Source organism: Myxocyprinus asiaticus, chromosome 23, assembly GCF_019703515.2.
Source record: "Myxocyprinus asiaticus isolate MX2 ecotype Aquarium Trade chromosome 23, UBuf_Myxa_2, whole genome shotgun sequence".
Classification (NCBI taxonomy): Eukaryota; Metazoa; Chordata; class Actinopteri; order Cypriniformes; family Catostomidae; genus Myxocyprinus; species Myxocyprinus asiaticus.
In genome coordinates, this window is record NC_059366.1 from 30871723 (window position 1) to 30894447 (window position 22725).

At 36.1% G+C, this 22725-nt stretch overlaps 2 protein-coding genes across 5 annotated transcripts in view; one reads left to right on the plus strand and one right to left on the minus strand.

Annotated features, from left to right (window-relative positions):
- Nucleotides 1-3410, plus strand: part of LOC127413970 (rho GTPase-activating protein 22-like) — a 38610-nt gene extending 35200 nt beyond the window's left edge. The window contains exon 10 of one of the 2 annotated variants that reach the window (XM_051651568.1): nt 136-3410. In XM_051651568.1, the coding sequence (XP_051507528.1) occupies nt 136-358 (223 nt within the window). In that variant the 3' untranslated portion in view covers nt 359-3410. The remainder of the gene's footprint in view (nt 1-135) is intronic. The other variant, XM_051651569.1, reaches the window with a different exon arrangement.
- Nucleotides 1628-17298, minus strand: LOC127413972 (mitogen-activated protein kinase 8B). 3 transcript variants are annotated; one of them, XM_051651570.1, is made up of 12 exons: nt 17146-17298; nt 14506-14674; nt 14282-14411; nt 14112-14170; nt 13766-13904; nt 12288-12453; nt 10182-10253; nt 9785-9967; nt 9360-9484; nt 8270-8333; nt 6319-6396; nt 1628-6125 (listed from the first exon to the last, which is right to left on the minus strand). In XM_051651570.1, exons 2-12 carry the CDS (start codon nt 14625-14627, stop codon nt 5980-5982), a joined length of 1284 nt encoding a protein of 427 aa, XP_051507530.1. In that variant the 5' UTR covers nt 14628-14674; nt 17146-17298; the 3' UTR covers nt 1628-5979. The 3 variants fall into 3 exon arrangements, with proteins under 3 accessions (XP_051507530.1, XP_051507531.1, XP_051507532.1); XM_051651571.1 differs by lacking the exon at nt 10182-10253 and adding an exon at nt 11340-11411; XM_051651572.1 differs by having other exon boundaries at nt 5989-6130.
- Between the last annotated feature and the right edge of the window lie 5427 nt (nt 17299-22725).

Sequence of the window (22725 nt, forward strand, 5' to 3'; positions counted from 1 at the left end):
TTTCACTCAGACTTTATTAATTACTTGATTTTAATGTAATGTATTATATAAAAATCCTTTGCATTTCCTGCAATCTATTTCTGTGTATTTCTTTAATACATGTCATTCATAATATATATATTTCATTCTGCTAAGGCTTGAGGAATCATGCATAGCTCTGCGCTACCAGATGGAGAGACTAGAGGAGGAGTTAGACCAGGAGAAGAAAAAGTATCACATGTTGGAAATTAAACTTCGCAACTCTCAGCGGGCCCGTGAGGATGCAGAGAACCGGAACCGTTTACTTCAACATGAGATGGAGGAGTTCTTCTCCACTTTGGGAGATCTAACCTTGGGAACACGGACAAGCAATATTTGACTGGCCCTCTGATGGGACAGTACTCCTCATTTAACACTGAGAGACTGTGTGTTGTAGATAGAATTTTGGAATCTCACTGCTCATGCATCATGAGTATTCAGAGTTAATTTTATGCTGTTTTGTTACAGCTATTATCATGTGTAGCAGTTCTACTTTTCCCTTTTATCTTCAGTTTTAAGTTTTAGGGTATGGTTCAATTATTGGCAGTCATTACTTTAATAACATGCACAGTAAATACCAAAGCATTACCTTACTGATCAGACTGTTTGCAATATTTGCCCTTCAAAAAGGCAGGCCATTACAACGGCAATGGATTTTAATGCATGTTATGAAAGAAATCCTGATTAATTGTCTCTTAAAGTTCTCCCACTTCCATTTTTATTTAACAAGTCTATATCATTTAATACCAGTCACCATTTATAGTACAAGCTGCATCCTATCACACTGTGCCTGACACTACCAAACACAATGGTAAGTCATTGATGGCTCATTTAGATTGACTGTTATACGATCAGACTACACACACAAATTTTGTCAGCAAATCCCTTCACTGTAATTGTATTTTTTTTTTTTTATTAGATGAGGTAACATTGTAGCCATAATATGTCGAGTTGTTAAAAAAAAACTTTAAATCGATTTTTATAAAAAGGACCAGATAATTTCAGTTGAAAGATTGTCAAGGCTAGTATTTATTTAAGCTTATTAATGTAAAGCTAGAACTATTCCTCAGGTGGTGTTTTTCAAAATACACTCAATGAATGAGTGTATTTACATACAAAAGATGACAGAACTAAGGCTGACATATACTTGAATGTGTTCGTATAAAGTAAGACCTTTTGTTTAGTTGTTGTGGTAATTTTTTTTCCTGTTTATTCATTTTTGTTTGCAGAAAGTGCCAAAGTAGAGGCCCTCAGAAAATGGGTATTGATATGATTTCATTTTAAATCAATACTCACTAGCGTTAAATAAATTTACCATTGCCATCAAAACTATATAGTTGTGACTATATGATGTACTAAGAAAATCATAAACAACTGTAATGAGTGACCGAACAACTAAATCATACTGACTAATATCACATTGCAGTGAAAATGGAGTTCTGTATAGTTTACAAAAACTCAGACTTTCAAGGGCTTAAAAAATGCATCTTATGTGATATAATGTATAAAGCATAAAGCAAAAATTTGTCAAATCAAATACTGTATATGTGAATAACTTTTTGGAAATAGTGAACAATGTTGTGACAAATGATGACAGACACTAAGCAAACCAATTTTCTGACAGTTTATTTCTATTTTTCCAGATGTAATGATGTTAACACAGTTGAATTTCAGTGCACTCTAAAGAGGTGGTAATCTGTAAACCCTACAAAACAACTGCATCAGTTTGTGAAATGTAATAAACTCAGCTCCATGATCTTATAGTTCTTATACATTTTTTGAACTTAATATCAAATGTAAAGCAGGCCATGCAAGATACTGTACTGCCTGCTGTTGAAACTGTGGACGAGATGCCTTTCTCTCCATTTCATCAATTTCTTTTTCTGGAAAAAGCAAAACATGGACTGAATCCTTCCAAACCCTTTCAATTAGATGCCGAGTCTGAAATAAGGTGATTAATTTTTCAGCTTTGAGTATATAAGCTGAAGAACACACACACAAAACAGCATAGACGTAACAAGAATGCTCACTCGTTGAATACACACAAACATCCAGAACATTCTCAGATTCACACTTCCAAACTCGACAGACACTTAAATATTTCTAACACATCACATGACATGCACATCTTAATAAAATAAATAAATGTTACAGTAATACTTCTAAAATGTGAGCTGTATGGCGTCAGTGTGAGGTAGTTCAGACTCAACTCTCAAATGGATCGGCTGTTCCATGCCTAAAATGAACCACATGAGAAGCTTGTTCTTGTTGCAGTTACAGTAGCTCAGTCTTCCCAGGTATGTATGTATAGTAGGGCTAAATATCATTGCCACTGTTAAGAGCACTTCCACAAAACATACAAAAAAAACAACACAATATAAAATAATGGCAAAAAATAAAATAAAAAAATCTTACCCTGCGTGTAGGTAAATAAAACCAATGGGCCAAACCCCATTCAGATTTAACAATATTCAGATTCCCACTTTATACTTCAGGCCTATTCAACATTCTAGCTCACATTAAAAAACAAATGTATATTAATCTTTCATCCAATATTGCATAGAGCTCCAAAGTAGTCAGAATCACAAGTTACGATGCACACACATACTGTAACTCAATCCTCAATACAGTAGCTCATGTTCATTTACGTTACGTTATATAAAGACTTTTCATTCTGGGGGAGGAGAAACACAAAAAAGGTAAAACTATGTGGGAATAAATTATTTCCAAATTTGGTTCATTTCACTGTTGTACAAAAATAAATTAAGCAGCTTAATGACTCTAATAGAATATGCTAGAAATGTACCAATGCAGACACTTTTGTCTGTTCAATCACTTGGTGTAAAAAATAAAATAAAATAAAAATTTGATCCACCAGCTTCGAGAATTGATGATCCAAAAGTCACAAAACTAACTTGCTCATGTTACAAACTGGACTGAATATAAAAGAGAAAAATGTTGCTCAATGTTTGTTCCATATGTAGATTTAGTAGGGGTAAAACACAAATAAAAAATGTGCTGAAATCCTAGATAATCTAGAACAATTCAAACAAGGTACATCAGAAACATACACACAAGAACGTCACATTTCACAGTCAACTAAGAAATTAACAAGCAGCAAAAATATTCATGAAAAAAAAAATGCAGCCTGACAAAATAAATCAATGTACATATAAAAATATTTTTGATGTCTTGAGCGACAGAATCGAAATGAAAGTGTGCAAAATGTAAATAAAATGTGTTAATCACAAATATGGAAAACACGACCCATAAAAAAGCAAACACTGACAAGTTATACAACAATGTACTTAAATACAGTTGTGGCCAAAAATATTGGCACTCTTGATAAATATGAGCAAAGAAGGCTGTGAAAACAAAATCTGCATGGTTTATCCTCTTGATCTTTCATTCAAAAAATTCACAAAAATCTAACCTTTAACTGAAGTAAAACAATTGAAAGAGAGGAAATATCTCATTATTAAATAAATATTTTTCTCCAAAACACGTTGGCCACAATTATTGGCACCCCTAGAAATTCTTGTGAGTAAAATATATCTGAAGTATATTCCCATTGATATTTTACATTTTTTAGTGCACCTGGGTGACTAGGAACATGAAATTGTTCAGCCATGACTTCCTGTTTCACAGGGGTATAAATATGAACAAATGAATGATCATTACATTTATATAGCACTTTTCTGACACTACTCTCAAAGCGCTTTACACAGTGAATAGGGGACTCTACTCAACCAGCACCGGTGTGCAGCATCCACCTGGATGATGCGACAGCAGCCATAGTGCACCAGTACACTTACCACACACCAGCTAATGGTGGAGAGGAGTAGAATTATTGAGCCAATTAATGGATGGGGATTATTAGGAAGCCATGATTGATAAGGGCCAATGGGGGGAATTTGGCCAGGACACCAGGGTTACACCCCTACTCATTTCGAGAAGTGTCCTGGGATTTTTAATGACCACAGAGAGTCAGGACCTGGGGTTAACGTCTCATCCGAAGGACAGTGCCTTTTACAGTATAGTGTCCCCATCACTGTACTGGGGCATTAGGACCCACACAGACCACAGGATGAGCACTCCCTGCTGGCCTCACTAACACCTCTTCCAGCAACAACCTTAGTTTTCCCCAGAGATCTCCCATCCAGGTACTGACCAGGCTCAACCCTGCTTAGCTTAAGTGGGCAACCAGTCTTGAGCTACAGGGTGATATAGCTGCTGGCAAATATAAGGTAACACACAGGCCAAATTCCCTTAATCATCAATCACAGTGGGTTAGACTAAAGAATATAGTTCTGATGTGCAGCAAAAGGTTGTTGAGCTTTACAAAATGGGAAGTGGCTATAAGAAAATAGCCAAAGTATTGAAAATGCCCATTTCCACCATCAGGGCAATAATTAACAAGTTTCAATCAACTGGAGATCTTAAGAATCAGTCTGGAAAAGGACGAGTGTCTATATTGTCTCCACGCACAGTGAGGAGGATGGTTCAAGTGGCCAAAGAATCTCCAAGGATCACAGCTGGAGAACTGCAGAAATTATTTAGGTCTTGGGGTCAGAAAGTCTCAAAAAAAATATCAGACATCACCTACATTACCACAAGTTGTTTGGGAGGGTTTCAAGAAAAAAGCCTCTGCTCTCATCCAACAACAAACTCAAGTGTCTTCAGTTTGCCAGACACTACTGGAACTTCAAATTCGACCGGGTTCTATGGTCAGATGAAACAAACAAAAAAAAAAAAAAGAGCTTTTTGTCAGCAAACACCAGAGATGGGTTTGGCGCACACAGAGATGAAGTACACAATGCCCACGGTTAAATGTGGTGCAGAATCTTTAATGTTGTGGGGCTGTTTTTCTGCCAGAGGTCCTGGACATCTTGTTCAGATACATGGCATCCTGGACTCAATCAAATACCAACAGATAAAAAAAAAAATTCAAAACCTAGCTACCTCTGCCAGAAAGCTTACAATAGGCCCCAGTTGGATCTTCCACCAGGACAATGATCCAAACCAAACATCAAAATCAACACAAAAATGGTTCACTGACCACAAAATCAAGGTTTTGCCATGGCCATCCCAGTCCCCTGACCTGAACCCTATAAAAAAATTTGTGGGGTGAACTGAAAAGAGAGTCAACCAACCTCTGAATTTGAAGGCTCTGTAGAGATTCTGTATGGAGGAATGGTCTCAGTTCCCTTGCAATGTGTTCTCCAACCTCATTAGGCATTATAAGAGAAGACTCGGAGCATTTATCTTGGCAAAGGGAGGTTGCAAAAAGTATTGAATAAAAGGGTGCCAATAATTATGGCCAATGTGTTTTGGAGAAAAATATTTATTTAATAATGATGTATTTCCCCTGTTTCAATTGTTTTACTTCAATTAAAGGTTATATTTTTGTGAATTTTTCGAATGAAAGATCAAAAGGATAAACAATGCAGATTTTTTTCCACTTTGCTCATATTTATCAAGGGTGCCAGTATTTATGGCCACTATTGTAACTCTTCTATGCTTATATCAATTTGTGCAACATGGTTCCGTCCATTTGAAAATAATATAATAGACTTGTTTCTAAGAATTTCCATGTCCTGATATGACCCGGAAACAAAACACACTCAAAAATGGAAAATAAATTAATTTGAGAAAATATATTCACAATTCAATCTTTACAGATTACCTTCCGAAATCACTTTACGACAACATGACAAAATATTCTAGTGGTAGCTTATAAAAAGAAGAGATTTGTTAAGAAGCTTTGAATATCTCACTATCATTGGCTAAGCCTGTTAGGGCTTTGCATTGAAAATGTCGCTAAAAAGATAAAACTGTGTAATAATTTACAGCATCTAAAGCGGAACTCAAAAAAGCCATACTCGACCTGAAATAAAGAATTAGACTGGCCTAAATCTGATACCATGCCACACACAGAGAAACTTCAGAGGAAGGTGATAGTCATCTGCAGCAGCTCAGCGGTCCCGCAGAGGCCTCCAGGCTGCTGTCTGTGTCTGAGGCCACGGTGGGCTCTGTGGACATGGAGGAAACATCATTGATAGAGGAGGATGAGGAGGGCTGGGATGAACCATTGATCACTGCGGCACCTGTGCTATGTGAAACACAACAGTCAGTCAGATTACCTGCACATGATATGCAAATGAAGGATACAGAAATGTAATGATAACTCTAATGCAGTCAAGAATGATCTACTTAAATCACAACAATTTACTAGTGAATACAAAAAAATAACATAAGCAAATGGATCTTTTCTGTTTAAGAGAAACTTGTCTTACTAACCCAGAGGGGATGGCTGACCTCGGATCACACCATTCTTCATCCGCTCCTCCCAGTCCAGCACTTCTTTATAAATCAATTCTGATGAGGAAATTCAAAACAGTTACAAAAGAATTAAAAAGAGAAACACATAAGAGAGACAGAGAGAGAGAAACTATTAAAGTAGCTTAAAGTAGTAGGGAAGGATAGCATCACCAAACGGAATTGCAAAAATAAACATCGTTTTCAAACAGATTTACGAATACACCCTCTGTTTGCCTTTGAACAAACAGATAGTCCCGTCTCAAACTCAAGCCATTGGTTGAGCCTAAGTTGTTGTGTCGGGCAGGCCATGCTGCTTAAACAAATCGATCAATGTTTGAAAGTGCCACATAGGCACAGTGTATACACTTTTCGGGGAAATCAATGTACATATGGTTTATTTACAGTTGTATCTGCATATTAAGATGGGACAGGAAGAAATACTTTAGCAAAACAAAATGATGCATGTAAGCTTTAAATTGTGAGTAGTTTGTAACTTGACAAGCTAAAGTTTCAAAGTACTTAATCTACAGTTGAGCTAGCCTTTGAAAAAGTGTCTAAAAAAAGTAGCTAAATACATTGAAGCTATTTAAGGGGGAAAATCTTTATAAATATGCTGTATATCTACTGGATGATATTTAATTCTGCAGAGTATTTATCTGGCAGAAAAACAATAAGGATCTATATTAAGGTTACAGCATTAAATCAAACAGAAAGATTTAAATTAAGGGGTATTTACACTTGGTCACTTCATGCGTTTTTGCTTAGCAGATTGCTATCCGATGATGAAAAGGCCAACTTTAAATGCCCTCGAAGACTGATTTGAGACGGATATAAATCCGATCACCCCACCTCCGGAGGTGGTTTGAAATGCATTCCAGAGAAAATGCAAAATATAAAAGATGTTACCGAGTATTTGCATTGGGCTCACGTCATGCAATAAATGGTAACAAAGTAAGAAACGGATGCACATTGTAGGAGATACAGGACTTTTTTCTTCATTTATTGGATGCAGATTGCTGAAGAAACTAAAACTATAAACTGACAATGAGCGCAGCAGACGCGCATGATGCATCTTACCTACGACAAGCCCCGAGGGGAAAAATACACAAAATGCACTAGGAAAAGTTACTTGAAATCAAATAATAAATCAAATCTTTTAAATTCGTTGCCCGGCATTAGCATCATCACATAAGTGAACTCTAAGTTTTATTTGCATATAGTGCGGAAATTGAAGATCGGATTTTTATCAGTGAAGTGTAAATGGAATGTGCTTATTTAATCGGATAGCAACCCAATCAGTAAAAACACATGAAGTGACCAAGTGTAAATACCCTCTCAATTAAACTAAAGCACTAATTTGTGTAACAGTCGAAAGTAACAGTTTTTCACTAAATATTTCACACAAAAAAGGCAACACAGGGACTTTGCAAACACTAAAATGAATCTGTGAATCATTTATTTGATCAGTAATCGTTTATTTACATGAACGCTCTAAACTAACAGATTTGCAAAAATGAATCGCACTTCCCAACTCTACTAGAGAGAAATTACATTTTAGGGGAGTGTCTGGTTAATGTTTTATCAATTTACACTGCTACTCAACAGAAAGTCACTTTTTGCTGGTTGTTTCAAAAACAGCTGAGCTACTTTCACTCAACTGAAAAATTTAGTTATGGATGGATAAAGAACCTTCATGGAAACTGGCAAGCTTTAAGTTCAACAGCACACGCTCCTCTCCATGAGTTGAAAGAAATATCAATCTTTCTAATTTAAGCAACTGCCATCAGACATTTAAACATGCAGAGGGGCCCATTAACACTATGGCAGTGTGTGTGCAATGGGCAAATGATGTTCAACAACCTTGGACACTTTCCTTTGCATCAGATTTCAGTCAGTGAACTTTAAAGGTAGGAAAAAGTGAACAAGCTACCTTTCCACTCCTCCACCGTGTGTTCTCTCTCATCGAGCTGTTTGTCTGTGATCAGGGGAGATGGCTGCAGGGAGAAAGATAGTCAGTCACTGAATCAAAATGTGTTGAATACATGCTAATCTGAAGACCTTTTAGTCTGAGATTGGCTTTTGTGAAACTCTTTTACCAGAGCTTCAGTCTCCGATCATTAAAGGCACCATGAAATCCATATTGGAGTTTTGGGGCTTTTATGCTCCATTCAATTCAACTCGGAGAGTCAAAATTTCCAACTTCCTACTAGGAAAAGTGCAATGGAATGCCCCTTGAAATCTGACTTCCAACTTGGAGACATTTGAGATGCAGTTGCATGACTTCATGCAAACATGTTGGCACGCAGGGAGATGTACAAACTTAATGATAAACATTTCCTTTTATTAAAAAGTATCCATTAATGAGCCAAGGCTCCAACATTACATCATAATAAAACCAGTTTAGCAAATGTTTGCAGAGACAGTTGTTCAAAATATGGCAAATAATACTGTCTATTGATAATCATACATCTGAACAACAAATGCTAGTACTGCAGCAATGTTTATCAGTTTGGTTGGTAGGAGACGTCTCTGGTCACAATTAAACAACTGCTAAGCTAACAGGAGCACAGCAGTTTTGTTTGCTTACACGTCATCTTCCGAGCATCGGGCAATGGAATTGTCGGAGATTGGAGACATCAAGTTAAAATTTCCCACATCTGACTGAATGGAACACAGCATTAATCCATGTCTATCAACTTTGAAGTCATGTATATGCTAGCAGACTCCTAAAAGTCTTTAAAACCTTTAGCAGATTACCGCTTTTAAAATGTCATGCTTTTAAGATGCCTTCATCTTCTGGGAAACGGGCCAAGAATATTGATGACTCGTCTTGTACTATGCAGGAAATAACTCACAGGAAAGAAACTCGTGCTCAGAGATTTCATGGTGTCTTTAATTTCTGCCACTTTTTGAAAAGCTCTCAAACGTACAAAGGCCTTAATGTTTAACAAGGACTTGAAATTACAATGGCTGGATGCCAGCTCGCATATTTGCATCGATCTGTGCGAGTCTGCGCTTACCGCTTCCACTTCAGCTGGGTCGTACCACACATTTATGTAGGGGTGCTGCAGAGCTACATCCACAGAGATTCGTTTGGATGCATCTATCACCAGCATTTTAGACAGCAAATCCCGTGCCTGGCTCGCTGCAGAACAAATTACATCCATTACAGAGTTAATGTGGCTCACTTTTGTGCCCAAGTGACCTTGACATGTCACCTCAAATCACACTGTAGACTATTCAAGCCACTTTACTTTGAATGCACTCTGAATGGTGGATTACGTTGTTGGGTAGCTAAAGCATAACGTCCATGGAGTTTTTATTTTTTTTAAATCAACATCAAGATTTTAGAATAAAATATATATGTGAATGTAAAAGGGAACGTGTACAAAAATGCTACTGAAAGTAATGTCACACAGTTCAATTAAACTTTAAGCAGTCGTACCTTTCAGTTTGTTATGTTCTGAATCAGCAGGGAACAGGACGTCTGGGAACAGCTTCTCAAAGCTGTATCCAGTATAGCGTGGTCTGTTCTCAACATAGGTCCGCACGGACTGGTTGAGTTTCATCAGGAACTCTTGGGATGGTGTTCCGAGCTGCTCTATTACTTTGTTCCACTGATCAATATCTTCACACATTAGAGGTTAAGAATAATGTATATAGGCCTATAATTTCTAAAATGAGCCTGCTGGCTTACCACAAACATTTTACATTGCACCATTTCATTTTGGAGATCCATGCCCTAAAAAATTATAGTGTAACATGGAAAATAATGAATGTAATGTAATAGAGATAATGGATGAACCTGAAATGGATGACAAAAAACAGACAGGAAAGGATACGATCTGTACCCGGAAATAACACACTACCTCTGACAATTTCAGCCATGATACAGCCAACAGACCACACATCAACTGAAAAATGAAATGAAAGTGACATTAGCATGCAACAGAGCTAAAACAATAAGTAGACAATATGAAAGACAAAATGAAGAGGAAATCAGGTGGCAAAAGTGATGAACATCATGCAGAATCTGCCATGTCTAGCAGGAAAAGTAAGGCATGTGCGATTTTGGAAATAAGCAAGATGACACAGAGAACAGTCATTAGGGATGGAACATAGATGTAGCATAGATATGTTGATCCCAAAACTGAGAACTATAAATAAACCGGAAACAGGTTGCATAAAGCATTACAGGCCAACCATTTAAACTCATGTTGTGACTCATCCAATTGGTTTTAGCATTGGGAATAAATCATTTGTGTAATAAATACATTTTAATCGTAGAATTTTAAACAGCTGATGTCAGAACTCTGATGTAAGCCTTATAGAACTACTCCCTTTGTTCTAAAACCTGACTTGACCCACCTGAATATCCCCCACATTTACACAATAGTCCCAATAGAATATATATTCCCAGTATAAATCCCAAACATAAACCATAGAGAGAGCAAATCATTCAGATCTAATATAAGTGCAACAGACTCAGTACTTATGACTAACTTTAGAATCTGGAACCAAGTTGATTTTAGACCCTTGTCATTAAGGTAGGAAGCAGAACAAAATGACTAGAATTGCTGGATGAGTGTCAAAATAAATGGGACCAACTAGGACATTAAGTGAAAACCTAGGGTCCCAAGCCATCCCTTCAACATTGTGGTGTTAACTAAATGTAAAATCAAATGTTCTTGAATTAGCCAGAAATTTGCAAAGAAGGTTCAAAGCATTGACTGAAATAGATGATGGAGTGAAATATACCAACAAAAAGAAAGAGCTATGATGTCAGCCATAGCCAAAACACTACTGACTACTGCATGTTGAACACATAGCATGAAACAACAATACAAGTAATCTTCAAACACATTGATGCCAAACACGAGAGGGAATACAGTACATGTGAAGCATGCCTCTTCCTTGTGAACACAATTGCGTTTTTTCGAAATGACAGCAGACAATCCGGGGGTCATTGATATATTTTCATTCGTACACCTCAAGGATACAGTCCCTCCCCGGAAAAAGGATTTTGTGACGGACCATTTCTGCCAAAATGCAGCCCACAGACCAAATGTCCACTAAGTGTGTTCAGCAGAGGAAAAAGGAGAAAACAGTTAAGCAGGAAGTCAGGGGGTGTTAGTATTTTTATACTACTGCATAAGCGCTTCTTTTATTTATAACAGCTTATATAAAAAAACAAATCAATGAGAAAACCTACACAACTCATCGCAAAAGTAACATGCTTCACATTTGATCAAAAGCTATGTTTACATGGACACTTTTTTTATTTATTTGGAATTAAATAATTCCGATTAATGATTCCGAAGCTACTGTTTAAAGCCATTTCAGAGGTTGACCGGATAGCCAACCCTTTACCAGTGCTACTGTTCTTCCTTTTAAAACAGCAACTTTACTGTAATATTCTTTTAATTCAGGCCCTGAATAGAAGGTGAGCACATTATGTTTTGTTCCATGATGCTTTCATATACAAAGCAGCACAATTACCCCTTCCTCCCCCCAAAACTATTTCTAGTATTATTATTCCTAATTATAAAATTCCTTTTATTCCTATTCCTATTATTATTATCAAACGCTACTTCTGCGTCAGGAGTGAACATGCACAGAAAGTCACAACTGCAGAAAGCAATCTAATCGAGCGTTTACATGGCTGATATTATTTGGACTGGGCTACTAGTCCAATTAAAAATGGATTATTAGGGTCCATGTAAACACAGCTAAAGAAAGTTGTAGTCAAATAAACAAAGAGAATTCCTAACTAATCCTAACCCTCCACAATTTTTGGTGCTGAAACCACAAAGCGGTTAGTGTAAGGAAAGCATCAGAAGAGCCTATAAAAGCGTGAAATGAAACCTGCATCATGAGGATGATATTTGCCGTAAAGCATGCGTAGGATGTGCCAACTAGGCATTCTGCAGCCTGTCAGCAGCACTGACCATTTGCTTGATATCCCATTCCAAGGATGACTTCAGGAGCTCTGTAGTAACGAGTCACCACATATGGTGTCATCAGCAAACCCATGGCGGCTGTCCTTGCCAGACCAAAATCCAAGATCTTCAGGGTGCAGTCTGACTTCACTACAATGTTGCTGGGCTTTAGATCCTAAAGAAGCATGGGACAGAACATTAGTCAGTTCTGCAGTCAACAAATTATTCTTCTTTTACTGCATTTGTTTAAATTACACTATATTAAACACGTGAATAGTTACATTCACCATTTCTGGGTGAATGTAAATGTCAAAAATATAGGGAGTCTAAAGCATGAGATTATCATAAATACTGAAAACCCAAGAATAACTGTTGATATAACTATCATCAGCTGTTTTAAACTGTGTGCGTTTAAGAAAGGATTTTAGCTGTCAGCTACAGCAGTTACTATTTTTGGTTTCAATTAAGGCACAGTCTAATTAAAAATTCATACATATATACAACTATTGCACAGATCAATGTGCAGTTTAATACATGTGTGCAATAGGAAGTTGTGCATACCAGTGTCAGAAATGAACTACAAATTAAGGGGCAATATTTGCCCCCTTGATTTGATTTTCAGGGTTTTTTATTTTAATTAAGGCATTTGTCTATTATTTTGTCCATTTATTGTCTATTATTGATACAGTCCATATTTTGCATCACGTTTATAATGTTGACTTTTTTCCTAATAGTCCTGTATTTATATTTGGTATGCTCTTTGTACTGTACAATGATGATTGTCTGGCGGATAATACACCCCAATTTCCCACATGGAATTGAAAAAAATATCAATCAATATACAGTAGTTCCAGGAGCTAAAATGTATAAAAATTAATGTCCTGTGTTCTATTTTCATTGTTGAATAAATATGTCTTGCCACCTCTTTAACCTTGAACAAAAATGACTTGGATGACTGGATCTGTCTGAGATTATGGATCTGAGTGACACTATTTGCATTCATGTAATGCTTGATTATCCACAGTTATGGATGAAATTACCATATTGGATGTGCAAGGTTGCTCTTAATGCAAAATGACCTTGTACAATAAGATTCACTGTTATACAGATGCAGTTACATAAAGGTCTCTCATCACATCTGAATGAAAAAAAATAATAATTAAATGTATCATGTGAAACAGAGGTAAAGTCAAGGTGATCCAGAACCAGAGGAGTGCGATGTTTACTGAGGATATCTTGATCGCTTTCCTCCTTTATCCTCTCAACACGTCCCTGACTCAACAGCGCAATGCAGTCCACAGCAGCAGCTGCAGGCAAGCAGGCAGGCAGGAAGAGGTCTGGATTTTTGTAATCAGCCCATGGGGATGAAACCCCTCCCCCTCCCTCACCTTAACTGATTATTATGCTTTTCGCCGTCAGTGCAACCTTGGCTGTGTATGACAGTGTTTTTGTTTAGGTAGAGAGGCTGTAGGCTAAAGAGCACAGACCCTGTGGATGATTCCTGCCGAGTGGAGGTGTTTTATTCCGCACAGCATCTGATACAGCAGATAGGACAGCCGCTCGTGGTCCAGCTCCATCTGAATGACTTGGCAGAGGTTGGCGTCCATCAGCTCCATTACTAGGTAACTGTCGTTGGGGAAGGGGCGGGAAGGGGAGGGGCAAAAGAGGGTGTGGGGGGGGTGGTAAGAGAGAGCAGAGAAAGGGGAGGGGTGTGTGTGGATGTGAGAGAGGGGGGGCTTTCAGCTGGGGTCTGACTTTTTTTTTCCACTGAATGATATAAATACATAAGCTGGTTCCTCTATATTTATTCTTCACTATTACAAGAGTACTCACACATCCTGGAATTCTTCTAATGTTTTTTGGGGTGTGAAAACATTTAAGAGGCCAATGATCTGGGAATGCAAATAAGACAGAAGCATTAGTGGGCTTGTGCCTTGCTGGATGTGTGATTAGTAAAAGTTTCCCACTGTATGCAACATGTTATGATCTATTTTGGCACTTACATTTTTATGGTTGACACACTTCATGAGCACCAGCTCTCTGTATGCACGCTTGGCATGAGTCTGATTCTGAAAAGGACGGCTGAGTTTCTTTATAGCCACATTTCGTTCAAGGTTGTGGTCATATGCAGAGCTAAAAGAGAAAAGGGATGTAGACAACAGATGAAAAGATGTGACGACTGTGTAATGTCTTTGATTTGAATAGGAGACTTGGAATCCGAACATACCAGACTATTCCCTGAGCACCTGAGCCGATGGGTCTTAAATTCTGATACCGCTTCAACACTGTGAATGTTGAATCACTGACATCTACACTGTAGAATTCCTTTTCACGCTTATTTTTGTTCATGGTGAAGTCGATAACTGAGCATCCGAACGAGGCAGAGTTTAACGAACCTAGACCACAAACAACAAAACAAAGGGCAAAGAAATAAATAAAAATTTACTATAACACTGCAAGATGATGTATGCAATTTGTGTGATGACTCGAGCCTAAAACATCATATTTAAAGAGGTTGCAGCAGTATCTTTTTGCCTGGCACAGCAGAATAATGTGAAACGACAGCCCAGAGTGGTCCATAGTTTCTTTTTTGGCTCTGGGCTTTATCTCTGTGCCATGAAAAAAGAAAGTAAATAGAGCATACAGCTGTTAGAAACACACACAAACACACACATTAAAAGAGGAGTCATACACCAAGCATAAAGTGTAGGGCAGCATAAAATGGCTCTTAACCTGAGTAGATAAAAAAGGAACAGCAGTACTAAACCATGACCCAGTTCCACAGGAAAATGGTTAAAGCAATTTTTAGAAGAAACTTTTTTTAGCAAATGGCATCATATCAGGGACAGTATTATTCTGACATGTCATACAGAACAGAAAAAGTAACAATTTGCAGTGATGAGAGGAAGTAGCACTGAATATGTCTAAACATGAATGATAGAACAAATGGTAGTTTGGATCCATAGCAACAGAGAGAGACTTTAGGAGAAATTTGGCCAAGATCTGATTCATGGGCAACTCTAGATCAGGAGCTTGTGGTTGTAATTTCATATGGTACAGAGTGTGTGCAGTCAAGCAAGTTAAAAACTTGATTAAACCCTTATTTGATATAAATCAAATTTTTATAAATCCAATAATTTAAACAATTACTTATGATTATGAATACTTTTGTAGAATCAGCCATGCACCCAACCAAACCAGTTAATGAAGTGACACAATTTCTAAATCAGATCTATGGCCAAGGTGTTTTCTTCTAAAAACTGTTTTTATCATGTAGGATTACATTAATTGGAGATAAATCTTAATTTCAGTAAATCATTTCTTCTGTCGGTGCAAGAAAAGGTACTTCACGACTTAAAAAAACAAAAAAAACAAACAGATTTCAAAGCAAATTGTAAATAATTTCAAACCACAAATCCAAATAAATATTACAGTACATTGACTAGATTGAATTAATTAGATTTAACTTGGAATCTCAATATAACACATTTTTAAATCAGATGTGACAAACTTTTAGAACGTGTTTAAGGGATAGTTCACCCAAAATTGAAAATTCTCTCATCATTTACTCACCCTCATGCTGTCCCAGATGTGTGTGACTTTATTTCTTCTGTAGAAAACAAATTATGATTTTTAGAATATTTCAGCTCTGTTGGTCCATACAATGCAAGTGAATGGTGGCCAGAAATTTGAATCTCCAAAAAAGCACATGAAGGTAGCATAAACATAATACATCCGACTCCAGGAGTTAAATTCATGCCTTCAGAAGTGATATGATAAGTGTGGGGGAGAAACAGATCCATATTTAAGACCTTTTTTAATAAAAATCTACACCTTTAACCAGACCCGATCAGTGGTTTTCAATATGCACGAAGAATGCGAATCACCAAACGAAGAAGCATGTGGAAGCGAAAGTGAAAAAGGAGACTGATAGTAAAAAAGGACTTAAATAATGTTTCTTAACCACACATATAATGGAGTTATGGATTACTTTTATGCTGTCTTTATGTGACTTTTGGAGAACCAAAGTTCTGGCCACAATTCACTTGCATTGTGTGGACCAACAGAGCTGAAATATTCTTCTAAAAATCGTCATTTGTGTTCTGCAGAAGAAAGACAGTCATACACATCTGGGATCGCATGAGGGTGAGTAAATGATGAGAGAATTTTCATTTTGGGGGTGAATTATGTCTTTAATGTCAGTAATCACTGTAGGTCATATTTTGTTCTTTTTATTTTAAAAAGAATTGCCACAATTTTACTCAACTAACAACAGCTATACTGTCAGATATACTGTCACGCAGCTATAAAGCTGCCTGCTGCCAATTCATTTAGAAGTAACATTTAAAATATTATACACGTTGATCATTCAGGATTCATACTGTATATAGGCTACTCAAGATGAATTAAACAGTAAAGGCCTAAATTAGACACAACCGTGTGTATACAAGTAAATAACCTGGATAAAGCTAGATCCTTACGCCTAGTCTTGAACAGTTATTAGCAAGCGTTGTATACAGGCTACAACAGAAACAAACCATAGCTAATTCAAGCCAAATTCATCTATTATAGATCATTTAAATATAACGTTCCTGGTCAAATTCTTTCCAGAACACACATAAAAAGTATAGTTGCAGTGCAGCTTGTCAAATTACACTGTTACCAATATCCCGTAACCTAGTACGGAGCCCTGATCATTTATTAGTCGCTACATTTCAAAGACACATAGTGTTCTCAACATTCCAAACAGCGACAGTGTTACATTATCGATGCAACGGAAACAAAATCAGCTGTGATGTATGCAGACACCCTCCCCCAAGGAGAAACAATACCACGCTTTAAAACCACCTTTAAAACGCTCACTTACCTGCTGCGATTGAAATATCAGCAACACTCCCTATATCCTAAATGCCACTGTAATAGCAAGACTCTTTAGAAATGATGCGGTCAAGGCTCTATCGATTATTAATAGCGCTTATTCTGCCGGTGGTTTCGAAAACATGACCTCACCGTATTGAAAGCGCTTTCTGCACTGGCAGCAGGCCTCGCGTGCGCTGCAGACAACATGTGCTGTACGTCACCAAACCCCCACGCGCTTCCGTGCCATCATCACACCGGTCTATTCATTGATATTACATAAAGAATGAACTATCCATCTATACATACATATGTATCTATCTGTCTATCTATCTATCTATCTATCTATCTATGGTTTACCTGATCTGATCTAGTTTCTACTAAAATACTATAGTTAGCCTACCACAGATTGTTACAACAATAAGTGTCATCTATTTTAAACACAATTGCAGAAGAGTCTGAAATCATATTTGAAAGAGATCTCATATTAATTTGTTATGGGTTTTACAGTAGTAAAAAAGAGTAACTGTAGTAGCAGCAAAGGCCTAATTGCAATGCTACAGCACATATCTATAAATTCAGTAGGCTATATCCAAATAATAATTATATATATATATATATATATAGGGTTAGGGTACAACGGGGCTAATGGCTCCTTGGGGTAAAAAGCTCCTTTGATTTTAATTTCTCCCAAAATCTAAATAGCAACTAAACTACCACAGGACTTTCATTAACTCCTGTTTGCCACTATACACTGCAAAATGTTCCTGTTCCATGAGATCTTTGCGTGTGGTGTCTAAAGGTTGATTTTGAGGCAATTTTATCTAATATTTAATCATTTTTAAAATATTGTAAATTTATGTAGCTACTGAATATCCTGGAAATTATCATTATTCTTCATTATTATTATTATTATTATTATTATTATTATTATTATTTTCAGACAAAATACATTTTACATTTTTTGAAAGGTGATTAAATCAAAAGTTTTTCAATAACTGTCCAAAAAGTGAAAGGATATGATTTGGGGTAAAAAAAAAAGTAAATAAATAAATTTTAAAAAAAAGCCCCAAGTGGGGCGAAGTGGGGTGAATAGATTTGTTATGAAGAATGTTCAAAGTGGGCTCACATCTATTCAAAATGGAGATTAATTTGTTTATAGAATACTTGAGATGTAATAAAATGTCAAATGTGATTGAAATGAAAAAGAAATGATACACCATTTTCTGAAGTGGTTATTCTAAATAAGCATTATCTTAATTTGTTTCTCGCTAAGTATTTGCATAAGTTGACAAATTGCGCCCTATAACTATAGACCATATTCACGGTAGTGCCATCTTTGATTTTTAATGGGAATGTCAATGAGGCTGTGAGGGATAGACTTAAAGGTGCACTCAGTAATTTTTTTCTCATTACAAAAGTTGTCTCCTAAAGACATTAATTGTAAGTTTGCAATATATGTAGTAAATCATGGCCACTCAAATTAAAATGAAGACTGCAGGTATATCAGTAACCTTATAAAACTGTTTTATTCTTCACGGAGAGGGTCCACGCATGGGGGCTGTCATGTTAGATCCACATGACCATCCAAATACTACTTGCTTAATCTCAGTAACTGTCCTGTTATTTGAAACTTTCACTCATTGATTAAAGTAATCATGGCTGCTGTGAATACTACATTTCTACGATGCATCTGAAACTGAAAACTTGTGATTTTAAATTAAGCTGCATCCAAGCCGCTAGGTGTCAGTGTAAGTCCACGTTGACACAAAGACAAACGTTACTGAGTGCACCTTTAACATCTCTTCAATGGCACGCACGGTGTAAAACTGTAAAAAGCTCCATGATCACATCTCATTTTCCCCAACTCATGTTGTCTGGAGTTTTTTGTCTACTGACTGTTCTTAGAAAGATATATTTTCAGTGTTATGTCTGCAGAACGATCCAAAAACACTTTAAACTGCAGCACAGTCCATTGAAGTGACTGTGCATCTATCCCTCACAGCCTAGTTGTCATTCCTATTAAAAATTAAAAGATGGCGCTAGCGTGAATAAGGTCAATTGCCCTGCTAACTATATACTATACCCCCTGGGCCCACTCAACACTTTTTATTTATTTATTTATTTTATTATTATTATTATTATTATTTTATTCAAAACAGCTTTCTGTTTTCATTTCTTTTCTTACAAATTACGTTACTCCATCAATATTCAATAAAAAATATAAATTTTTTGAATCTTGATACATTTTGTGTCCAGAAAAAAAAGCAAATTTTCCTTAAGGTGTTCCTTTAGCCCTGTTATATATATATATATATATATATATATATATATATATATATATATATATATATATATATACAGTAGGCCTATATATAAATCAGGACAACAATGCTCCATGCCTTTACACAACTTGAGGGAAATTTTTTTCAAAGACTTCCTTATCCTCTCCTGTCACCGCTCCTTAATCCAATTGAGCTCTTAGCTGTTGTCTAAGAATAGTTCCTTAATTTGCTAAAAGTTTCGAGGCCCACAGACATCAATTGCTCCATAGCGAGTAGGCATGGATGTAGTTTATCAGTAAATGCATTTTTAAATGATCATACAGTGCTATGCTGGAACAGAGACTGTGAATCGTTGAGTCACTTGCGGCGCTTGGTAACAGAAGGTTAACGAAACATGTAGTGACTGATTCACAGGATTAAAGTGTGCACTGGGGCTGAAGGCATCAGAGGGAGATCAAGACTTTAAGACATCGAATGCTAGAAAGTGAAATCTTTATATTTGTAAGTTGATACGCTTAGATAGTTAGATCACATTTATTAATTATAAAGTGTGCATTTTTTTAAAATTTTTTTTTTAATCTTACTTGATTTTAAATACATGTTTTCGTATGTTATAGAATCTAGGAGATGCAACATAGTCTATTTGTAATTAATTAAGGCTACTTCCATTACTTGGTCAGCTATATTGCCTGATGCTATTACTGTATAAAGCTACAGTGCTGAGCTGTGATTGGTGTTCTCTACTCTGTACTGTAGGCTATATCTCTTACCTTGTATTTAGCCAGGGATATCTTAGGACTTTTCAGTTAATAGTACAGAATGTCAAAGGAATAGAATGGAAAGAAAATTCACTTTTATTCTACTTATATCTCTGAATTTGAATATTTGGTCAGTCCTTGAAGGTGCCCATGTCAACTTATACAAGTAAACATTTGGAAACAAAGGCTGCACTGTTTTTTGGAATGTCCTCTGATTTGATAAATGTGGGAATGCAGAGAGGGTTTAGGGTTTTTTCTCTTTCTTAGTCCACTTGGGAGATTACATGTCTAATGGGAGATTGCATGTCTAAACTATATCAAACTATTAAACATCCAAGATACACTAATCTAGAAAGTTATACATTTCTCTGGACTAATATAAGAAAAGCTTAGAGACACTGCACCCCAAAACACATTTGTTTGTTAATGTAAGCTTACTTCACTAACTCGTAGTGTCACTTGATTGCACTTAAAATAATTTCTTTTACTTCTGCTTGTATTATTCTCATTTGGTATCTGCTTTTATTATTCTTATTCGCTTTGGATAACAATCTTAATGAATTAATGTGAATGTAAATGTAAGCTGCAAAAACTGCTATAATTTCATAATGCAAAAATCACTTTTTTTAATCACTTTTAAAATACTTTAGTATCTTGCTGAGTTATAACTGTATAAAAAAAGTTATAATAAAAAGTTAGTCCTTGTCATAATTGTAGTCAGTCTTTAATATGTTGCAGATGGATAATGTTGCAAGCAATGGATAAAACATATTAGTATTTAATATTTTGTGAAATTTTGTTGATTTAAGCTGTTCTATATTCTACATAGTTTTTAGCATTCGTATGCTTGCAATGACAGAGACTAAATTAAGCACGCCATTTTTGTCAATCCACAAAAAGAAACTCTAGGCTTCCTGCATCCATTATGTGTACACATCCTCAGGTTCCATCTTAGCCCTCTTTGCAGCACAAGCTCATTATTGCAATTGTACATTTCTTGGTCTAGCCCAAACATTTGTGCTTCTGTCTGATCTATGCCGAGACAGAGAACAAACTAAGGTATCCATAATTAACTAATTTAATATATTTTAATATTAGATTCTTGCATTTAACGTGTTTAGTGTGTTTTATGTACAATGGTGTTAAGTCCGTTTGTTAACACCTAGGTTGTGTAATTAACTAGATTGTGTAATCTCCTGTAAAAAATTGACACACACACACACACACACCTGATCTGGTTTAATATAGCAAGCCAAACAACAACAGACTGAACATAAGGCTCTGAAGTCCACTAGAATGGTTTATTTTTGACTCTTCTTTGATGCATCCAACATTATCACACAGTCTTATGCATCGCCACTATTCGCATTTAATATATTTTTGAGGGCATTAAGAATTGAGTTCCTACTAGTCATATTGAACTCTCCAACTCTATTTTCAAGTAGACCTTTGTAGATGACATATACTACTGCTATTTGTCTGTGGCACAGTTAGAGAAAGAATACTGCAGCAGTAAATTAGGAACATCAGCATGATTTATAATAAGGGTCATATAGCCATTTGAACTTAATTTTCTTCTTCTTCTTCTTCTTTTTTTTTTTTTTTTTGTATTTTATTTTTATTTTTTTTTGCATATGTAGTTTTGAAAATATTTTTGCCATATGTGCATTCAATCTGACAGTGCAGCATTTTACCTTAAAATGTTGAAATCTCTCTTTTGATTGAATAAGAGTGTGATTGAAAAAAGAGAGCTGTGACTCTAAGTCTCGGTGCTTTGTACTGTATGACTCGATGACGTCGTACTGTAGGTGACATCTCTTGGCAGATTTACTTGAGCAGTCACTGGGTGTACCTTAGCTATTGTTCAAATCCTGACATTTCCTTGTGGACATCTGATTATGTCCCACTTTTCACGCCAGATTACATTATAATCTATAATTTTTCATTTTGTTCTACTGCATTTGTTTTTATAAACATTCACTAAAAGCACATTATTATTTAATAATGAGTTGACAATGTGACTTATGTAACTGATTCTGAAAAGTTATTTTACTTCGTTAGATTGGATTTATCCTGTAAACATGAAAATAGTGTGCAATACCTAATTATTTGAAACAAATGGTAGCATGATATAAGATCCTTATGACCCCCAGCAACTCTTCAAACTGAGATACTTAAACTACTTTTAAGTTTATACTATGGAGCACGAGAAGTCCTTTAAGCAGAGAGCAGTAATATTTCCTTAGGACACTGACAGAGCTTGAGTTCTCTAACTTTCCTTTAGATGCTGGAATTTATTGAAGAAACAAGGCATTTACAGTTGTTACAGTTTCTCTAAAATCACAGTTTGGGAAAAAAACTTGCTAACATTTTTATTTCTGCCAAGTACCAAGGACTGTACATCAGTCTGATACTGTAGCTGATACAGTTTGAAGTCATATAAATAATATCTGAGGTTGCTAGTGGTTTAGCAAATGTAATTATATTCAACTGTCTTTTTAAAGTCAATATGAAACAACTTTTGCAACCTATCTACTTCCATAATGT